The sequence below is a fragment of the Budorcas taxicolor genome, chromosome 1, assembly GCF_023091745.1.
Source record: "Budorcas taxicolor isolate Tak-1 chromosome 1, Takin1.1, whole genome shotgun sequence".
In the NCBI taxonomy this organism is placed as follows: Eukaryota; Metazoa; Chordata; class Mammalia; order Artiodactyla; family Bovidae; genus Budorcas; species Budorcas taxicolor.
In genome coordinates this window covers 190,257,705-190,280,280 of record NC_068910.1, presented here as the reverse complement: position 1 = coordinate 190,280,280, position 22,576 = coordinate 190,257,705, and the positions used below count along the sequence as shown (strand labels likewise).

At 37.1% G+C, this 22,576-nt stretch overlaps 1 protein-coding gene and 1 non-coding gene across 2 annotated transcripts in view; one reads left to right on the top strand and one right to left on the bottom strand.

Moving 5' to 3' along the window:
- Nucleotides 1–21,774, top strand: part of TRPC1 (transient receptor potential cation channel subfamily C member 1) — a 55,877-nt gene extending 34,103 nt beyond the window's left edge. Inside the window, exons 8-13 of the mRNA XM_052638456.1 lie at nt 5,892–6,031; nt 7,669–7,812; nt 15,019–15,230; nt 19,802–20,003; nt 20,303–20,497; nt 21,547–21,774. Coding sequence (XP_052494416.1) covers nt 5,892–6,031; nt 7,669–7,812; nt 15,019–15,230; nt 19,802–20,003; nt 20,303–20,497; nt 21,547–21,774 — 1,121 coding nt within the window. The remainder of the gene's footprint in view (nt 1–5,891; nt 6,032–7,668; nt 7,813–15,018; nt 15,231–19,801; nt 20,004–20,302; nt 20,498–21,546) is intronic.
- On the bottom strand, nt 3,044–3,114 carry TRNAG-CCC (transfer RNA glycine (anticodon CCC)). Its single transcript has one exon. It is a non-coding gene; the product is annotated as a tRNA-Gly (tRNA).
- Nucleotides 21,775–22,576: the final 802 nt, after the last annotated feature.

The window sequence follows — 22,576 nt, the reverse complement described above, 5'->3', positions numbered from 1 at the left end:
GGTGGCATTATAAACTGCAGTCAGCTTATGATTTTACATAGTTTATACAGCAAGAATTTGAACACTTCCATAATCATTGAGTGCTTGCTTCGGCAGCACATATACTCAAATTGGAACAATACAGAGAAGATGGCTGTATTCGTGAAGCGTTCCATATTTTGGGGGGCTTCCCTCATGGCTTAGATGGTAAAGAATCTGCCTGCAATGCAGGAGACCTTGGTTCAACACCTGGGTTGGGAAGATCCCGTGGAGAAGGGCATGGCAACCCACTCCCAGTATTCTTGCCTGGACAATCCCCATGGAGAGAGGGGCCTGGTAAGTTACAGTTCAAGGGGTTGCAAACAGTCGGACACGACTGGGCGACTAAGTACATGATCACTGGGGACATAGCTTACATTTTTTTAACAAGATAAATGTTCTTAAACTTGATAATAAGGAAGCAGATCTCTTCATATGATTTAATTACATGGGAGCTAAGAATTCTTTCTCAGTTACTAAAATTGTTCATGCTTGTTAAAGGCAGATTTTGCTGATGAATTTTTTTTGTTATAAGAATATGAACATTTTCTTAGGTATTTTAAAATATATTTGGTTGCATTTTAAGAGTTAACTATTTTGTTATATCATTAGTTTTTCTTTTAAGAACCTATTAACTTTTGCAAATGCATATTACCTTACTTCTGCTTGTGCTCAGTTGCTCAGTCATGTCTGACGCTTTGGATTGTAGCTCTCCAGGCTCCTCTGTCCATGGGGTTTTCCAGGCAAGAATACTGGAGTAGGTTGCCATTTCCTCCCCCAGGGTATCTTCCTGATCCAGGGATCAAACCCACATCTCCTGCATTGCAGGCGGATTCTTTACTGCTGAGGCATCGGGGAAGTCCATCTGTATTATAGAACCATTACTTAAATTTGGGTTTAGAGCATTCCCTGGTGACTCACTCTGTAAATCAGTTCTTTACAATGATAGCTGTATCTCTTTAGAAATAACAGTCTTTTAAAAAGACATTTTATTTGCTGAAAATTGTTTTTTTATAAGTATTATGCTGTAAAATAAAAAATGACCTTCTGTAGTTTTTACTGCCCTTGCCCTTTTTGAGAGGGGTTGTGCCTGCTTGTTTAAAGGCATTCCTTGGTTCAGTTTACTTTTTCATGCAGTGAGTACAGTGACTCCTGACTCATGATACCTGGCTTTTGTACATTTACTTTCTGTTATTTTCCTTAACCCTCCAGAAAAATAAATAGGGTTGAATTACAAAGAGCAAGGTAAAAAAAAGAAAACAATGTGTTGTTGAATCCGCAGACTCTTAATGGTGTCCATTTAGTTAGGTGTTTTTTTTAACCGCTGGAATATAATAGAACAGCCCTTACAAAAAGGTACATTTTGAAATGTTATATACCTGCTTTGTCCTGGCACAGGCCGAAACAGATATGGTCTAATTTGCATGGTGCTTATGATCTAATTATTGTTTTTAAAAAACTCAGTAACTTGAGAATCACACAGATAAAATAAATAATTATATATGAGTTAAGTGCTACTAAGTAAAGATCATGGAGCTAAGAGGGCAAGCATATTATAAGGCTTTTTACCTAGATGGGGGATTGGACAGGCTGTCCTGAAGCCTTGATAAATAAGCTAAAATTTAAAGAATAAATAGGAGTCAACTTGGAGAATTAGGAAAGAAAATTATTCTAGGAGAGTTGGGAGAGAAAGTATTCTAGGCTGATCTAAAAGTTACATTCAGGGACCCTGTGGCAAGAGGCACACAGAAGGGACTGAGTAATGGTGGAGCACGGAGAGTGAGAGAAGTGGAATTCAGGATGAAGCCACAGATACGGATTTGCATTAGACCCAGCACAGCCTTGCCGGCCACGTTAAGTAATTTTGACTTAATACTAATAGTGGGAAACCACTGATTTTTTAAGTGGGTAAGTGACAAGATCATTTTGACTACAGAATAGAGAATGGGTTGGGAGGAAGAGCTGTGGCAAGAGTAGATGGAAGGAGACCAGTAAAGAGCCTGTTGCAGTAAGCTGATGGATACCTTGAACTTAGGATGGTTGTGATAGAAAAAGAGAGAAAGAAATAGGTTCAAGAGATTATAAAGTAAAGCAAATAGAACATGGAAATATATATATATCACATATACATATCACACACATATACATATCGCATACATACATGTATATACATATCACATATATATGTAGGAGGAGAGGAGTGGGGCATTATTAAGCAATGTAAGTATTCTGGAAGAGTACTAAGTTTGGGAATTTGTGAGAGAATAGATTCTGAGAGTGGTTTTGGATGTGTCAATATTGAAAATTCTTTGAGATACTCAAAACAGATATCAATCATCCAATTGGTTGATTTCATAGTCTAGAATTCAAGAGGAAGTTTAAGCGTGAGTTAGCAGTATGCAAGTAATCTACATATATGTTGTATATGAAACTATGGGCATGCATGAGACATGTGAGAAAGTATAAAATGAGAAGAGGGGACCTAGGAGCAAGCCTTGAGAAATCCCCAAATGATGGGATTATAGTTTTGCTAATATTAATAATTCTTTATATGTATATATGGTCCATTGATTATGTACTGATTGTGTTGCTTATAATAGTTTAAAATTGTTGTGTTCTTCCCAATCCAATTCAGAAATTTGAAATAGATCAAGTATATTAGCATCATTTTGGTGTGGGATGTTGCATAAGAGATGGGAAAATACCTGTCAGTGGTACTTAATATTCTTCCATATATCTGCCTTTTTAAAATCAAAATCTTATCCAATCCATGTTGTAATTTTTGTCAAGAGTTCCACTGAGGTATAATATTGCATTTTACAGAAATAAAACACTTATTTCTGTAAGCATCTTAGTTTAGTGTTTTAGTGTTACAGTGTTTGGGTTAATAAAATGTAAGTTAATTGCTTTAACATTTTTGATAGTTTTTATCTATATTATTTTCAGTTTTTAAAAATGTTTATTTGGCTGTGCCAGCTCTTAGTTGCAGCATAAAGGATCTTTAGTTGTGGCATGTGGGATCTAATTCCCTGACCAGGGATCGAACCTGGGCCCCGCATTGGGAGTACGGACTCTTAGCCACTGGACCACCAGGGAAGTCCCTGTTCATTTTAAATAGAAGCTCTTCCAAATGGAATTTTAAAAAACGTATTTTCTGTGTCAGATCTGCAGATATTTAAAAATGATCTTGTACATAAAGTATGTGTTCTGTATAATTAAGATATTATGAACAGAGTTTTTCAAGAATACTCTCAAGATACTTTTCCCAGGGGACTTATTCTGTCTGCTGGTAAGCCAGAGGATGATTCTGATGACTTAACTTGATCTTCACCCATATGTAGGTTGTAGCAATCTGTTCTTTTGTCATTTGTTTTTGTTGTTCAGTCACTAAGTCATGTCCAACTCTTTGTGACTCCACGGACTGCAACATGCTAGGCTTCCGTCTTCCACTGTCTCCCCAGAGTTTGCTCAAGTTCATGTCCATTGAGTCAGTGATGCTATCTAACCATCTCGTCTTCTGCTGCCCTCTTCTCTTTTTGCTTTCAATCTTTCTTAGCATCAATCAGGGTCTTTTCCAATGAGTCGGTTCTTCGCATCATGTGGCCAAAGTATTGGAGCTTCAGCTTTAGCATCAGTCCTTCTGATGAATATTCAGGGTTGATTTCTTTTAGGATTGACTGGTTTGATCTCCTTGCAGTAACTTTACATTCTCCTTAAAAATATCTTAGTGGAGGAATGTATCATAAAGCAATCCTCGATTGCGGTACTGTTCTCTGGCACTCCTAAGAATATAAAACTGGAGAAACTTCTGGCCAAAGAAGAGGAAGGAAGTTTTGGTTTGGTTGGTATTTATTTATGTATATTTATTCATTGAGCAAGTTTTTTGAGCACCTTCTGTGTATCAGGCACTATTTAGGACATTAAGGACATTGGTTGATAAATATTCTTACTTTTGAAGAGTTTTTACCAAAGTGGGAGAAAGATAGTTAATAATAGACATAATAAGTAAACTATGTCCATTGTTTAAAAGTGATAAGTACTAAAGGAAAAGAAAGAGAAGCAGAGTTGGAGGATTGTTAGTGACAGGCATAAATCTGCGATTTTAAATAGGACGATCAGAGTAGGTGGTGAGCAAAGATGCAGGATGGATGTCTGGATGAGGAGCTTCCAGCTGGAAGAAGACCAAGTGTCCCGTTTGGGAGTTTTGGGTGTTCAGAGAAGAACAAGGAAGCCAGAGGCCAGTGTGACTAGGGTAGTGGAAGGAAAGATTGAGAGGAGAGGAGATCCAAGAGGAGAGGTAATGTAGGGCCTCAGAGACCATTCTAAAAAATTTGGTTTTGACTCTGAATAAAAGGAGACATAAGGGAAGGTGCAGGGTGCAGTGCCCGCTATGCACAGTCAGCAGCAGTGGTCTTAGGTTCTTATTAACATTCACACTTGCCAGACACCATAGGCAGAAACCTGATACCAGATTTACTTAGCTCTGTGGAAGGATATAAGGCAGGAAATAAAGCATGACAGCTTCAAATACGTCTTTATTGGCAGTTCTTAAAAAAAAACTGGGGCTTCTTAGCCCCATAGAGGGCATACCCAGTCGTGTGGAATGAGGTCATATTCATGGGTGTGGGCTACCCCAGCCAGAGAAGCCTGAAAACTGGAAGGATTTCTTATAAATCTGGATATTTTATAAAGCCTCAGAGTGTAGTTCCCGCTACAGGCACACTTCAAGTTAAAGAAACATCACACAGAGAAGCTGAAACCTGTGTTTCTTAACATGTTTTTATATAGTCCTGTTTGTGTATACTTTTGGGGTCTATGATTCCACTTATGCAGTTTCCCAGTCAGTGATTGTTTTTATAACAATGTTGAACACAGCTGACTTTCCATACTTTCCTTAACATAGTATGTTTCCAAGGAAACCACTTTAATAGATGATAACATGAGGTTTTGTTCCCATGGGGAAAGAGTTCTGTCTTGCAGTTAATTCTTTGTCCTCTGGGACTTGCTACAGGGTTTTGATGAGAGAAATAACACTTGCATTTTAAAAAGATTGTTCTGATTGCTGTGTTGAGAATAGATTTCAGGGAAAACAGGGTAGAAGCAGGGAGACCAAGTGGGTTGTTTCAGACATTCAGGCCAGAGAAGATAGTGGCTTGAATTTGAAGTGGTGGTGAGAAAGGTTAGTTCCTAACTCTATTTTGAAAATAGAGCCAACGGATTTACTATTGCATTGAATGTGTGGTTTATGAGAATATCAGTCAAGGGTGAGGCAAGGACATTTAGAGTGAGCATCTAGGATGGAGTTGCCATCAGCTGAGATACGGAAGTTTCCAAGTGCTATGAGCTTGGGAGCAGAGACTAGGAATTCAGTTCGGACATGTTGGGACATCCAGTTTGAGATTTAAAGTAGCCAACTACCTGTGCAGGTTAAGTTTAGGAGGGAGGGTTAGAGATAGTTATTATTGTGTAAATACAGGTTTGGTTAAAAATTTGAAAGTCTACCACATAGATACTATTTAAAGCCATTAGACCAGACTGGATGAGGTCACTATAGGAGTGTAGATAGAGAAAAGAAAATAATCAGGAACCGAGCCTTTGGGGAGGGGACATTTAACAATGATTTATTTGTTTTCTTATGCTTGTTTCACATCATTTATTACAATCCCTCTCTGGGAAAGATATTGTCAGATGAAGCTAAAGATTCCTTTTCTTTCAAATTTTAAGAACTTTTTACTGAATGTTATTTTTTTCTTCTGAATGAGTCTACAGATGATACATGTTATTTATTTAATACTTTGAATCTTAATGTATCTTTTTAGTTTTTTATTGAATTAAGAGAGCGTCGTCTGATTTTTTTTCTTTTTTTTTTTTAGGAATGATATGGTCAGACATTAAAAGACTCTGGTATGAAGGGTTGGAAGACTTTTTAGAAGAATCTCGTAATCAGCTCAGTTTTGTCATGAATTCACTTTATTTGGCAACCTTTGCCCTCAAAGTGGTTGCTCACAACAAGGTGACTATTAACTATGTCAATTGAAGGCAGGAGTGAAGTTTATTTAGGAAAACCCCAAGATATTTAGCCATGGATCTCAGAGTTACTTTGGCCCAAATCTGTGTCTGATGTGTTTTCATTTTAAACCTATCTTTGGCAAGGAAATAGCGCCCATTGTTTCCTTCCTTTCTAATACTTTCAAGGGTGTTAATTACCTCTAAATGTTGGTTACCTATTATATGCCAGGTACCTTGGTTGATACTTGCTATACTTTATCTCATTTTATTCTCACAGGGACTCTATGAGACAGATGTCCTTATCCCCATTTTGCAAATAAGGAAAAGGAAGCTCAGAGATAATAAGTAACTTGTCCAAGACCACACAGTAAGAAACCAAGACTGGATTTAAATCCAGGTCTGTCCGGGCATTTTCTTTCTACCAAATGCCAATTCTTATATCTGAGCTAGGTTAATTTACCTATTACTTAAAATGAGAACACAAAGTTATTTAAATTGGTTATATTTACCAGGGAAAAGTTTATCTGAATGGAACTCATTATGGTGTTTTACACATTCCAAATCATGACGATTATCTCCATAGCTTAAAAAGTGATGTAAATTTAATTATTTTCTGATGCCTATAGTTTTATATTTAAAATTTGACAAAAATCCAACCTGATAGACATCTTACAATGTTACTTTTATAAAGATTGATTTAAAGCCCAGGAAAGGTAACAGAAACTATGTTGACTATCTTTGTTTACACCTGAGTTTAGAATTCTGAGGTGTCACATTCAAGGAACTATTATATAATTTTTTTTGAGTTTTGGCTAATTTACAGACTAGAGAGAAAGCAAACTGATTTTCTTATACCACTTTATTAAAAACTCTATTCCTGTATTTGATCATTAGTACAGAACATGTTTATTAGGTATGTTCAATGACCAGAGTTGTGAGGTTATTAAGAAAATAAAAATTGATTGCTTATAGAGAAATGATTGGATAGAGAGGTTGGTGGTCATTGGTTTTTTTAGACTGGTCCCTTTTTTAGACTGGTCTCTTAGACTACCCTGTAGCAGCAGGGTACCCATATAATTCTATTATTTCAAACCAAGATATATGAATGAAGAAAAGCACAATTAATAATTAGGCCAGGAAAACTGATATGTAATCTGGGAGTGTCCCAGGCAGTTGAAACATGTGGTTACTCTGTGTCCAGGTATAATAATACACCCTTTTTGTTCTTGTTTAGAAGGAGCCTCTATGGTACATTGTAGAATCTTGAGTCAAGTAGCTAGCTTAATTTAATGTGAAAGCTAATTAATTTCAAGCTTGTGTTGTGGAATTTAAGAAAGACTAGCAAAAATTTCATTCATAAAAAGTTTAATGACTGTCTTAAAAATTATTTCATCTTTTAAAGCATGAGAATTTCTGAGAAAAATTCTTCATGGAACACAATAGATATTGCTCCATATGTGTAGAAATCATCTATTTATTTAAAACAATGTTATTTCTATTAAAAGAGAAGTTTATGAAACATAAACGGAGTTCTGCCACAAGGAGAGACAAAATGGTTTTCTTTCAATGGTCAGAGTATTTGTTTTTATTTTCCTAAGTTGAGAGAGCAACTTACCTCTGGCTTTTTCTTCCTAATCTTAGTTTCATGATTTTGCGGATCGGAAGGACTGGGATGCGTTCCACCCTACACTGGTGGCAGAGGGACTTTTTGCATTTGCCAATGTTCTGAGTTATCTTCGTCTCTTTTTTATGTATACAACAAGCTCTATCTTGGGTCCATTACAGGTAAGCAGTTACAGTTTCTTAAAGAATATTTATTAAAGCTACTACACCTTTTTCTTGTCCACTGGAATATTATTTCTCATGATGTCAAAGCTAAACTTCGCTTTTGAAAATAATTAACAGTTGAAAAAGTAACAGCATGTTCATCTGCTTTTTTTTCTGGCTGAATGATAATCCTTTTCAGATATTCAGAGTTTTATTCAGTTGTGGTCCATTGTCCCTCTTTCCCAAGTCTACAAATATGGATGTATTTGAAATAAATACTTCAGACAGTAGAGGGACATAAAATTTGCTTTTTACCAAGATGAACTTCACCTTTAAAGTTTTAAGTGACAAATATAAGGGAGATATTGTGCAGAGTTCATTCATACTTCATGATGGTTTTGAAAATAAGTTATATTTCATAAAATACTTCCTCACATTACTTAATAACTATTAAACATAATGTCAGAAAATGGCATATTTGAATTTTTTAAAGATGTATTTATTTTGGCTGTGCTACATCTTTGTTTCTGGGTGCAGACTTTCTGTGGTTGTGGCGAGCGGGGGCTACTCTCTAGTTGCAGAAGCGGGGTCCTCTCATTGTGGTGGCTCCCCCGGTTGTTGAACAGTCTCTAGGCATACAGTCTCAGTCGCTGCGGCTCACATGCTTGGGTGTTGCGGCTCCCGGGCTCTTGAGCACAGGCCTAGCTGCTGTGTTCAGGCTTAGTCGCTCCTTGGCATGTGAGATCTTCCTGGAGCAGGGATTGAACCCGTGTCCCCTGCGTTGGCAGGCAGATCCTTAATCACTGGACCACGAAGGAAGCCCAGAAAATAACATATTTAGAGCTAAAAATTTCATAGTTTATGTAGTCTAGCTTTACACTTTATAGTACTTTTACAGTTAAGGAAATCAAGGTTTTATTTATTCAAAATAATATGATTATTATTGAGAGAGTCCAGGGATAAATTCTGAGTCTCTTTACACTAAAGAAAGGACTCAGAATTGGTTGCACGTACCCCACAGATTTTAGTAGTTGGTCGTTCTTGAAAGGTGGGGTCAACTCTGCTTGTGACCAGCTCTACACAATACTCTGTTATTTTATAAGTCTGGATATCTGAGCGGTATTCAATCTTTCTTATTAAGTCAAAATTTACCGACAATTTAGATTCTTTTTTATATTTTTAAAGAAGATATTTTAAATAAAATGCATAATTACCTTCTCCAACAGAAATACGAAAACAAAATATGGAGGAAAACCCCAATTTGATTTGATTTGACTTGTGCTGTCATCGTTCAGAGTGTTTCCTAAAATGTGGCTCCCTCAAGCCAAGTCCTGTGAGAATCTCTGACTAAGTTTGGGACACACTGCATTCCATATAACCTCTTTCGGGAATTCACAGTACACATGATCACATTAAAGCCTATGAGAAAGAAGTAACAAAACTTGTTTAACCTTGTTCAAACTATCATCACCTAAATTTATTTAACATCATACCCATTTTTCATGAAATATGCTCAGGTCTCTTTTTTTCCTCCAAAACATGATTTATGAAATACTGGTTTAGTTTGTCTATTATTTAAATGTTATTTTGATTTAATTTTGCCTCTAGTATCTTCTATAAATGTTTTTAACCAAGAGTCAGCAGTATTTTTACATGCACATTGTTTTGTTTGTTTCTTAACTAAAACCTAGTGGTATCACTAGATTTCTATATTGGAAATTGCTTTATAGATTTTTACGAAGGGTTAAATAGGAGAAAGTGTATTATTATTTCTTGGTAAATTATTTGTTTCTTTTTCTGAGAACAGTTGACTCAGGTCTTCCTGACCTAATCTCTTCCCCAAAGAACTGCAGATGTGTATACAAATACTGCATAAGCGGATATTTGTCTTTTCAGCTATGGTGGGTATTTTTCCTCCTCCAGCAGAGTACTTTATATTGCTCAAATAGCCACAGAATTAACAAATAATTAAAGTCAAGCTAACAAATACTTATTTTGTTCCTATTTTTTTAAAAAGGTCTGTACGTTAATCATAAAATATGTTAAAAAGTTATGATCTTGTCCAGCAAATGATTTTTTAACAATTATCTCGGGACTTCCCTGGTGATCCAGTGGTTAAGACACCCTTTTCCTGTTGCAGGGGGCATGGGTTTGATCCCTATCAAGAAACTAGATCCCCCATGTTTTGGGATGTGGCCAAAAAATAAATAATAAAAATTATCTTTATTAAGGTATCATTTTCCATACTATAAAATGCACCCATCCTAACTGGATAGTTTGATGAGTTTTGCAAATGTATAAACTTGTTTAGAGTATGACTACTACTCAAGGTTGCAGGCTCCCTGCCCCAAGTCATCATATCAGGTCTGCATTCAGCAGGAAAAAAGGGAAAGGCAGAAAGAATGAGCCTGCTGTCTTTCTTTTTTTCAACAAGAGGACAGTTATTTTTCCTTGAGGCCTACCAAATACTTTCACTTATAACTCATTGGCCAGAATTGGGTCACATGGCTATTCGTGTCTCTGAAGAGATGAGTACTCTTTTAATTGAGCGTGCTGTGCCGTGCTGTGCTGAGTTGCTTCTGTTGTGACTGACTCTTTGCAACCCTATGGACTGTAGCCCACCAGGCTCCTCTCTCTATAGGTTTTTGTAGGCAAGAACAGTGGAGTGGGTTGCCCTCCTCCACGGGCTCTCCCTGACCCAGGGATCGAATCTGTGTTTCTTATGTCTCCTGCATTGGCAGGTGGGTTCTTTCCCACTAGTGCCACCTGGGAAGCCCTTAATTGACCATATTGCCCCCAGGAAACTAAGGTCTGGTTAGTCAGAAAGAGGATGAAAAATAGAAATTGAATAGGAATCTGTGGAGTTCTATCTTCAGGTGTTTACTTTAAAAATTTCTCCAATGAAGACATTTGTTTTCCAGACTAGTCTTATTAACATGACAGACTTGTATAACTTGTATATTTCTCATGTTAGTGAGAAAGAAGTCTAAATCATTTTGTGCAGAAGATTTGTAAAACATTTTTTTCTGTTTTGTTAATCATAAGCCAGGAATTCACTTAAAATAGATTGACCCAGTTGTGAGGAAAATTGACAATAAGTTAACTACTTTAGCTACAGTGTAACTTTTTTTCTTTACATACATAACCTGTTATATCAGATAATGTTTTTATGTGATTCCTGCAGTTGTCTGTTAACTTTATCTCCATAAATAACTAACATTTATTTAACATAAATTACTAACATTTGTCCTTCCAAATTTTTGTAGATTTAGAAGCTGACAGACTTTTATTGTAACTGATTATATAGTAGAACTCTTGTTCTCTCCCTTAGTTAAAATGACCATAATTAATTATTCTTATAGAGACACTTTGGAGAATGAAAAGATGTTTTTCATTACTAAGTTGGGATGAAGGCTCTGAACTGGAACTATACCAGGCAAATCAAGGTCATAGAATCATCCTGTATCGGATATATAAAATGATCTTGATTTAGCAGCGATTGACTGCTAGAAGAGACAAACGTAAATATTGGTATAAAGTGAAAAATATAGAGGTTATATACAAAGGACTTGGGAGCATGACTGAGGGGGTGCTTAGAGAGAGTCAGGAAGCTTGAGTTGTGAGTTCTCTGTATATTTTGTATATTAACCCCTTATCAGATACATTGTTTGCAAATATCTTCTCCCATTCAGTGTGTTGGCTTTTAATTTTGTTGATGGTTTCCCCTGCTGTGCAAAACCTTTTAAGTTTCAGTAGGTCCCATTTATTTTTGTTTTTGCCTCCCTTGCCATTCGACATATCCAAAGCTGTATTGCTAAGACCAGTGACAAAAAGCATACTGCTTGTGTTTTCTTATAGGAGTTTTATGGCTTCAGGTTTTTGTATATGGTGTGAGAAATGTAGTCCGCTTTGGTTGTTTTAACAGATATAAAGGACGTTTTGGGTATGAATAGCTTGATTAGATTGGAGAAGGCAATGGCACCCCACTCCAGTACTCTTGCCTGGAAAATCCCATGGACAGAGGAGCCTAGTGGGCTGCAGTCCATGGGGTCGCTAAGAGTCGGACACGACTGAGCGACTTCACTTTCATTTTTCACTTTCATGCATTGGCGAAGGAAATGGCAACCCACTCCAGTGTTCTTGCCTGGAGAAACCCAGGGATGGGGGAGCCTGGTGGGCTGCCCACTATGGGGTTGCACAGAGTCGGACATGACTGAAGCGACTTAGCAGCGGCAGCAGCTTGATTAGATACAACTTTTCTACAAATAATTATGGGTTTTTCTCAAGAAAGATTTGGAAGAATGACCAGAAGTTATTTTTGTAACTCTTGTCAACAACTTTTAAAACTTAACGCTTGATATGCACCCTAATGATATCAACTCTTTCCTCTATCAGGCATTTAGCATATTTCTGCTGTTCTACATAGTGTTCTGTATATGAGGCTTTTTCTTGTGTTAAAGTATTTCATAAGGGTATCTTGGCTTCCTAGGTGGCTCAGTGGTAAAGAACCCGCCTGCCAATGCAGGAAACACAAGAGACTTGGGTCTGATCCCTGGGTCGGGAAGATTCCCCTGGAGTAGGAAATGACAACCCACTCCAGTATTCTGCCTGGAAAACCCCATGGACAGAGGAGCCTGGCGGGCTGCAGTCCATGGGGTCGCAAAGAGTGGGACACGACCGAGGGACAGAGCACGCGTAAGGATGTCTTGGGCTTCCCTGGTGGCTCAGGTGGTGAAGAATCTGCCGGCAATGCATAAGGCCCAGGTTCAGTCCCTGGGTTGGGAGGACCCCCTGGAGAAGGAAATGGCTACCCACTGCAGTGCTCTTGCCTGGAGAATTCCATGGACAGAAGAGCCTGGTGGGCTCCTAGATAATACATCTTAAAAGTAGTATTAACCTATTGAAAGATAGGATTCTTATGGTGCCTTGGTATTTCTATATAAAAGGATGTATTAATTTTCAGTCACAAAAAAAGAATATGTTCATCACATTCATAGCTTTAGTGTTCTCCTTCCTCCTTCTATTATTGTGGTAGTTTTCTTTAATTTCCATTTTTCTGATTACTAGGAAGATATTTTTCTCTGTATATACTATTGTATAAATTTCAATATTAATTTTTAAGTTACTATGTGTTTTACTACTTACTGTTCACATTTCTCAATTTTAAAACTGCTAAGTAGTTTTAAATAAATAAATAAATATTTAAGGAAGCATGATTGTTATTTTTACAAATAAGCCTTGTAATATTTCTCAGACTAAAATTAGTTTACTACTTTTCATGTTTGCCTTTCACCTGAATGTTTCATAAATGTGCTCTTCAAGCTAATGTCCACGTCAGTGATATCCACTGTAGCTAATTTTGGTTCTTCCATCTTATACAAGAGTTAATATCATGTTTTTAAAAAACAAGTCATGAAGTTTGTGGTGTTCTTATCAATTATTGCTCATCTTGATACTGAAATTGAATTACGCTTGTCTTTAAAACTTAGTAATATTAAATGAGGAATTTTACTTTTGGACTGAATTTTTGAAATTACCTTTCAGCTTGCAGTGTCTAAATTTTCTTCAAATTTAGTCTTTTCTATCATTATCTAAAGCAGTTACTGTATTCTTAACCATCATACATTATTAGGTTCTCTACTAACATGACATGGCTTTATTCTAAGCACTGATAATCTGAATAAATGATTTCTTTCCAAAATGACATAATAAACCTATCCTTGATGAAGAGAGAAATGGATTTCTTCTCTTTCTCACACAGTTTAAGCTTTCCAATTCTAAAAGCTCTCTGTTTCTTCCATCAGAATTTTGCAAGAGGGCCAAGTGAGGGAAGCATGAGATTTTGAAAACTAGCACATACTGATCAAATGCACAGACATCAGGCCTGGTGGACCTATCCACTCCAAGTTGCCTGAAATACTAGCTTGTGCTGTGCCTGAAAATTTTAGCACCTCTTCTACTTAATTAGCTGGCTCACTTTAGTGGGCTGGAGGGGCTTGGCCACTTGCCTGCTCCTACTGTTTGTAACATTGGCAACTGGCATATGTTATGTTGGCAGGCTTGAGGCAGTTCAGAATTTTATTTGAAGTTGGATTAACAAACTGTATAAATTTGACCTGGTTACATTTGAGGAAGGATTATTTCTAAACACTAACTTTTTTTATCTTAAAAAATGCATATAGCAAAGAAGATTCAAAGGAGTGTAAAGTGAGAAAGCCTGCCTTCCACACTGCTAGTCCTATAGGTAGGCACTGTTAATGGTTTCTTGTGTAAACTTTCAGGAATTTCCTGTGCATATCAAACTTTATCTATATGAAAAAATATATTTTATCTGTTCTTTAAAAAATAGCTGTTATAATACTATCATGTACCTTGCTTTTTTGACTTAACGTTTTCTAGGTACCTTTCTACGTCAGCACATCGAACTCCATTCTTTGTAACAACAGCTTTAGAATGTTCTAATTTTTGCTGCAATGCTCCAGTGAAAATCCTTGTATGTTATGCATCTTTGTGTACTTCCTATGGGCTAAATTCCTAGGCATAGAATTTCAGGGTCAAAAGGTTATGTTAAATTAGTCTCCAAGTTTGTATGGAATTTATGAAAAGCACCTATTCCCCAGATTTTGAAAGAGTATTGAAGGAGAATGAAATTTTCTTCCAGATGTGCTACACATAATCTAAATTACCAAAGATACTCACGTACAAGTATTAGATCCTCTCATTTGGCTTAACTCATATACTTTTTTCTTAATAGACCTCAATGAAAATTCATCACCCTGGCAACAGAGATTAGGTCAGTCCTCAAGGATGAAACGCTGTTCTTTAAGAAGTGGTTTTTAGAATTGGTTGCAAAATTTGAAAACTTAATGTCATAATGGTTTTGTATTTGTAAACTTTGCGAAACGATAAATGTAAGCATTTATTTCCCTTTAGGCTTTAGCAAGGAATTTTCCTTTCATCCCTTGCAAATTAGGCCTTTTCTTCAATCTCCGTGTGTCTTCCTCTACCTTCATAGCAGCACTATCTTCTGCAGACTTGGTCCAGAATCAAGGAATGTACCATCTAACACTCACAGTGCTGGCATGATCAGAATGGGTTTTTGTTTGGTAACTGGATTTTTGATGTTTAAAACTGATGAAATACCTCACAGGGGAAAAAGAATAACCTTGTGGATCATGTATTTTCTTGCCTGGTCATTTAGTTTTTCATATTTTTGTTTTCCAGATGATTTTAATGAACACCTATGTAATATTTCCACAGATTTCAATGGGACAGATGTTACAAGATTTTGGAAAATTTCTTGGAATGTTTCTTCTTGTTTTGTTTTCTTTCACAATTGGGCTGACACAACTGTATGATAAAGGCTACACTCCAAAAGAACAGAAGGACTGTGTAGGCATATTCTGTGAACAGCAAAGCAATGATACCTTCCATTCGTGAGTGTCTTTTAAATTTTTAGTAAACATATTTCTTTCTGCCCTGTTACGTGTGAATTCATACCTGTAGAACTAGAACTTCATATTTTCTTTAAGATACGCCTTTTGAATAAGAAATACTTACTTGTCATGAATCATTTGATAATCATCAACAACAAACACCTTCAGTATGCCAGACACCGTTCTAAGTGCTAAAGAAATGAAGTATCAGTGAACAAAAACTACTCTCATGGAGTTTATTTCCTGGTGAGGTGATACAGGCAGTAAAAATAAGAATAAGCCATGAAATTAAAAGACACTTGCTCCTTGGAAGAAAAACTATGACAAACCTAGATAGCATGTTAAAAAGTAGAGATATTACTTTGCCGACAGTGGTCTGTCTAGTCAAAGCTATGGTTTTTCCAGTAGTCACTTATGGATGTGAGAGTTGGACCATTAAGAAAGCTGAATGCTGAAAAATTGATTTTTGAACTGTGGTGTTGGAGAAGACTCTTGAGAGTCCCTTGGACTGCAAGGAGATCGAATTAGTCCATCCTAAAGGAAATGAGTCCTGAATATTCACTGGAAGGACTGATGCTGAAGCAGAAGCTCCAATATTTTGGCCACCTGATGGGAAGAGCTGACTCATTGGAAAAAGATTGGGAAAGGATTGAAGGCAAAAGGAGGAGGAGGTGGCAGAAGATGAGATGTTTAGTAGCATTACTGACTCAATGGACATGAGTTTGAGGAAACTTAGGGAGACAGTGGACAGGGAAGCCTGGTGTGCTCAGTTCATGGGGTCGCAAAGAGTCGGACATGAACTGAACTGATATTATACAATATTGATAAGGACCAGTAGCCTGAGGAAAGCTTGGGCCAAGGAGGACTTTTGTATAAGAGGGTGTGTAGCTTTAGTTAGATAGGAGGTTAGGGAAGCCCTCACAAAAGATGACATTCAAGTAAAACTATAAAGCTGGTGAAGGATCAAGGCATGAAGAAGAATCTGGAGGGAGAGAGCTGGCAGATAAGGGAATGGCAAAGGCAAATGCCCTGAGAGGAGAGTGTAACTAGCACGCTCAAGGAAAGCCAGGAGGCCAGCCTAGATGGTATGCAGTGAATCAGAGGGAGAGTTGTAGACTGAGTCAGGAAGGTAATGGGGAACTGGGCTTCCCTGGCAGCTCAGACAGTAGAGAATCTTCCTGCAATGGAGGAGACCTGGGTTCAGTCGCTGGGTCGGGAAGATCCCCTGAAGAAGGGAATGGTAACCCACTCCTGTATTCTTGCCTGAAGAATCCCATGGGCAGAGGAGCCTGGCAGGCTACAGTCCATGGGGTCAAAACTCATGACTGAGCTCAGGACTGAGTTACTCATGACTGAGCAACTAATACTTTCACTTTCAATGGGGAATAAAGCAGATCAAGATGGGAGAATAAGAGGACATGGAGCTCACCTCCCTCCACAAACATACAAAAAATGCATCTACATGTGGAATAATTCTCAGTGAAAGCCAGCTAGAAACGGGCACAAGAACTCCAGTACAGCCAAGGCTCTAAGAAAGGTACACGTGTAATCAGGTAGGATGAGAAAAAAGTGATTGATCAGGACTCGTACCCCTACGGGGGCACTCAAAGGAAAAGGGAGATTACACAGGTGGACACTTACCCTGGGGAGTGAGTGGGTCAAGCCACAGACTCTCCTAGTCTGGGTTCTATGCATAGGAGACAGGCTGCCTTAGCTGGTTGGTTGGAGAATCCCTGGGACACATGAAGCCTGGACTCCAACTCATGAGGAGTGCAGGTGCTGGCTTGCCCCTGGCTAGGGCAGAGGAGGTCTGCCCTAGTGGCTGCCAGGTTTCCTATGACCAGCTCACTGCTCTCCCAAGCCTGAACTGAGCGAATACCCCAGCCCTGCTCATTCTATGTCACAGCATGTCCCTGGATCTAGGGCATCAGGACCTGGGAAAAGACTCAGTTTTGAGACACAGAGGCAACTCAGACCTGGAGTGTAGCCCAGGGGAGGAGGCAGTCACTGTAGTTGGCGCTTACTCCAGGGGCACTCTGGAAGCAATCCATAGTTTTGACAGCAGCATAGCTGCTGGGTTTCCTGTGACCACCTTGCTGTGTGCCCAAAGCCAATCTGAGTGAATGCTCTGGCCCCACTCGCTCCACACCAGAGTGCAGCACTCAGCAGCCGTGACCAGGGAAGAAACACAACCACGGGCCACATCTGAGTGGAGCCGTGGACCCTTAACACAGGTAGCACATGGGACTCTGTAAGTACATGAGCCCCACTTGCTTCAGCATGCCCCTCCTTTGGGGCGAAGATACTGGTGTGGGGGGAAGGAAAAACACACACACTTAAAAGGAGTAGATCCAGCTCCAGGTTGACTCTCAGGGCTTCTACTCCAGCAGCTTGGGAGTAGATCCCACCCCTGACCACAGGGTGGTGATGGCCACTGAGCAGGGAGATGTCCCTTCTCACACCCTGCATGGGCTCTAGACCTTCCGTCTCCAGCCATTCCCCCCACCAAGGTGAGAGCTGCCAGCATATCCTGAGGAGAGATAGGTGTCTGCATCAAATCCAGCCATCCCACCAAATCCTATGGGGACACCCAGAAGAACACCTCTTCAGGACCACAGTAGGCAACTGTTTCACCTAAATTCATAGAGGCAGAGAAAGTTAAGTAAAATGAAAAGGCAGAGGAACTACTCTCACTTGAGAAAGTAAGAGAAAAACCTTGAAAAAATCATGAAACAGAAATAATTAACCAGATAAAGTGTTCAAATCATTGGTAATAAAAATGCTAACTAAATTAGTTTGCGTCAAGAGAACATATCTAAACAGATCATTTTAGCAAGGAACTAGAAAATATAAAAAAAAGACTCAAAAATAAGCAATTCTGTATGTACACCTATGGTTAATTCATGTTTATGTATTACAGAAACCAAACCAATATTATAAAACATCAATCAATTAAAAATAAATATTAAAAATAGGCAATTCAATATCTGAAATAAAAAAACAATAGCAGACTACATGACACAGAAGAACACATAAGTGGTTTAGACGATGGAATGATGGAAATTACCCAATCAGACCAGCAGAAAGGAAGACAAAGTGAAAAAGAGCAAAAGCAGTCCACCAGATTTCTAGGACAACATTAAGCAAACAAGCATTCGCATAATAGTTTTAGAAGGAGACAGAGCGAGAAGGGGATTGAAAATATATTTGAAGACATTATGCCTGAAACGTTCCCAAACCTGAAGAAGAAAACAGATATCCAGGTACAGGAAGCACAGAGGGTCCCAAGAAAGAGGAAACCAAACAGACCTGCATCAAGACATATCATAAGTAACGTAGCAAGAGTTAGAATTCCAAAGGCATCAAGAGAAAAATAGTCGTATACAGGGACTTGCATAAGGTTATCAGCTGATTTCTCTGCAGAAACTTTGCAGATTGGAGATTTATTCAGTGCTGAGAGGGAAAAACCTCTATTAGGATACTCTACCCAGCAAGATCATCATTTAGAATAGGAGGAGAGAGAACAAACCATCAAAAACTAAAAGAATTCATCAATATGAAACCTCCCCTAAAAGAAATGTTGAAGGATCTTCTCTAAATAGAAAAGAAATAAGAATCTGTAGGAAAGGGAAAATCCCACTAGGAAAGGCAGGTATAGAGTAAGGATTGAGGATCACTTTAAAAAGTGATAGATTAAAAGAAAAAACACATAAAAGCAACTAGAACAGTAAACAGTTGAGAGATAATCATGAAGATGTAAAATATGACATCAAAAACAGTGTGGGTGAGTGGGTAAAGTATAGATCTTTTAGAATGTGTTTGAACTTAAATGACTATCAGTTTAAAACAAGTAGATATAGGCCAATGTATATGAGCCCTATGGTTAAGGACCCATCAATAGATGAATAGATTAAGAAAATGGGGTGTGTACACACACACACACACACACACTGGAGTGTTACTCAACCATAAAAATGAAATTCTGCTATTTGCAACAATGTGCATGGACCTGGATAATACTATGTTTAGTGAAATAAGTCAGAGACAAATACTATATAATGTATTGTGGCGTCTAAAACATAATACAAATGAAGGCATATGCTGAACAAGATAGAGATTCAGAGATAGAAAACAAACCTGTGGTTACCAAAGGGGAGAAGGAGGTGGGGTTAATCAACTATACTTCAAAGAAAAAAAGGAAGGGGAAAAAAGCAAGGTAATAGGATCACGTAGGACCTTGTTGGCTCTTTTATGGACTCTGGGCATTGGAGCTTGAGAGCCATTTGAAGTTTTTGAACAAAGAAGTGGCACAATCCTGTTAAGTATTAACAGGATCATTGGCTGCTGTGGTTGCTAAAAGACAGAATAATAAGAGATTAAACAGAAATGGTTTGTCTTCCTTTTGAGTTTGTTTCTTTGTTTACAGTAAGGCATATCTGTGATGCTGGGTCCATCCCTAGTTATTTTACAAAATATCTATTCTTTATGTAATGTTGTATTAATAAATTCTTTATTTTTGCTTAATAGCTTCTTAAAATTCCTTTCAAATAGAAATATAATTATCTTCACAGGTTCATCGGCACTTGCTTTGCTTTGTTCTGGTATATTTTCTCCTTAGCACACGTGGCAATCTTTGTCACAAGATTTAGCTACGGAGAAGAATTACAGTCCTTCGTCGGAGCTGTTATTGTTGGGACGTACAATGTTGTGGTTGTGATAGTGCTTACCAAGCTGCTGGTGGCAATGCTTCATAAAAGTTTTCAGTTGATAGCTGTAAGTATTCATTCTTTTAAAATTTTTATATTCTCTTCAGGTCATACCAAATGTATACAGTAGGTAAGACAACCAAAGATTTAAAAGAATTAAGAATTAGTATCTTTTAAAAATTAAATGTAAATCATTTTAAAATGTAAATAATGTATATTAGTTGCAAGTCGGGAACAAAATTTTTACCTCCAAGGTGTGGAAACACTTGAACAGTTTTAAGCAGTCCATACAGGTCCCACCACATGTGTATGTGTGTATGCATGCCTAATCATCTCCTGGGTTAGTTTTTCATTTGCCTCTTATAGAATCATGAAGACAAAGAATGGAAGTTTGCTCGAGCAAAATTGTGGCTTAGCTACTTTGATGACAAATGTACATTACCCCCACCTTTCAACATCATTCCTTCACCAAAGACCATCTGCTATATGATTAGTAGCCTGAGTAAGTGGATTTGCTCTCATACATCAAAAGGCAAGGTTAAACGGCAGAACAGCTTGAAGGTAAGAAGTTAGATGTTTGAACTGCAGCATGATAATTTTAATAATTCCTAATTTCAGATGTTTCCTAAAGCATAAATATAGAGAGTCCTAAGGGCTAAGATTTATGCTGTTTTATACTAATTTGTTGTAGTCATAAAGCAATTAGCAAAACAGCTTAAGAAAACAAGGGCTAAGACTGTTCATTTGTTTTTCTTCATTCCTGTATCCCTAATGCATGGCACAGAACCTATCCTAAAGTACGGATTCAATAAATATTTACTGAAAATGCAAGAGAGGTGTGATTTTTTTTTTTCATGAATTCTCATCTCACAGTTTTAGAACAAGGAAAATATTCAAGATATCTAGCCTGTCAGCATAAATAAAGAGTGACTCCCAGAGTGAACTCATATTTTTTTCATTCTTTTTGAAAGTTGTTTAATATATGAATAATTCAATCCATGTTGCTATAAACCAGGAGTTGGCAAACCTTTCCTGTAAAAGACCAGATAATTAATATTTTAGATTTTGTGGGCCATGACAAAATTACAGATTTTATGTGGGTAGTAATATAACAAGAGAGAAAACAAATTTCCACAAAATTTTTATTGATGAAATTAAAAATATAACAATAATTGAATAATACTTCTTTATATGTGATATAGGTCCATTAATGAAAAGAATGGAATTCTACTTTGGAATAACCCATTTTGTTTAATCAGGGTTCGAAGTTAGTATTCCCCATCATCAAGTTAGTAACTCATGTTCATCCATAAAAGCCACTCTTAGCTCATAGGCCATCAGAAATAAGAAGTGGGCCATATTTGGCCTGTGGGTTGTAAGTTTGCTAATCCCTACTATAAACTGAGGATTTTAAACTAAGATAAGCATACAGGTAAGTGAGTAAAACAATAATACAGGGCATGTTTATTTGAAACATGTTGAATATTTAAAAATATCATCTAATAAAGCATTACAAATATGTATTTGTACCTGTAAACTTTTTTAAAAATCCACCTCATTTAAATATCTTCTCCTGTGCATTATCAGTATCATCTTGTTTTGTGTTGAAGGAATGGAGAAATTTGAAACAAAAGAGAGATGAAAACTACCAAAAGGTGATGTGCTGTCTGGTGCATCGCTACTTGACTTCCATGAGGCAGAAGATGCAGAGCACAGATCAGGCAACTGTGGAAAACCTGAATGAACTGCGCCAGGATCTGTCACAATTCCGAAATGAAATAAGGGATTTACTTGGCTTTCGGACTTCAAAATATGCCATGTTTTATCCAAGAAATTAGCCATTTTCTAAACCGTGTAGAGAATAATTTTCAATATTATAAATCTAAAAGACTGCATTTGCATAACTTACAATTAAATTAGTAAGATATATATTGAAATAAAGAATTATGTAAAGGCCATTCTTTGAAATATTTATAGCATAAATATATGTTATGTAAAGTATGTATATAGGATTAGTTTTTTTTTAAACTCTGTCAGTGGCTTTTTGCAGGAGTAAAACAGATTGAGTAGATAGATTTTGTTAGCATGCTGTTTAGTTTTCTTGTTTAAATAGTGCTTAATTTTTTCCTTTCTGCTTAAGAAGCTTAGAACTGTCTTAACTATTGCCAGAAGGTTTTGTAAAAATGAAGATCAGCAAAGGTGGACTGATCTTTCATATGACATACTTGAGATACAGAAGTCATGTTTTTAAAAATCTTTGTTTTAGGAGTTTACATATAGTTCAGTATTTATTGTTTCAGAATATAGGTTTGCCTAAAACAGTGGTCTGTTTTGTTCTTTTCTTATAATCTTAAGCAGCAAAGATAAAGCTCTGATGAATATTTGAGTCTGTTTATGTGTCTATACATTAAATTCACTTCAATGAATTTGTTATTGTAATATATTTACTTTTACATGGTTATAATCACTTTATATCTTTAATTTTTCTTTTTTTCACTTAATAGTATTTTATATATACATTTTCATTTATTGATAGAGTCAGTCCACATATTTAAATTTTTATAGAATTATATAGCTTTTGAAAAATATAGTTAGTAGACTTTCATTTTGTAGCTATGGAGTATTTGATTATGTTTATAA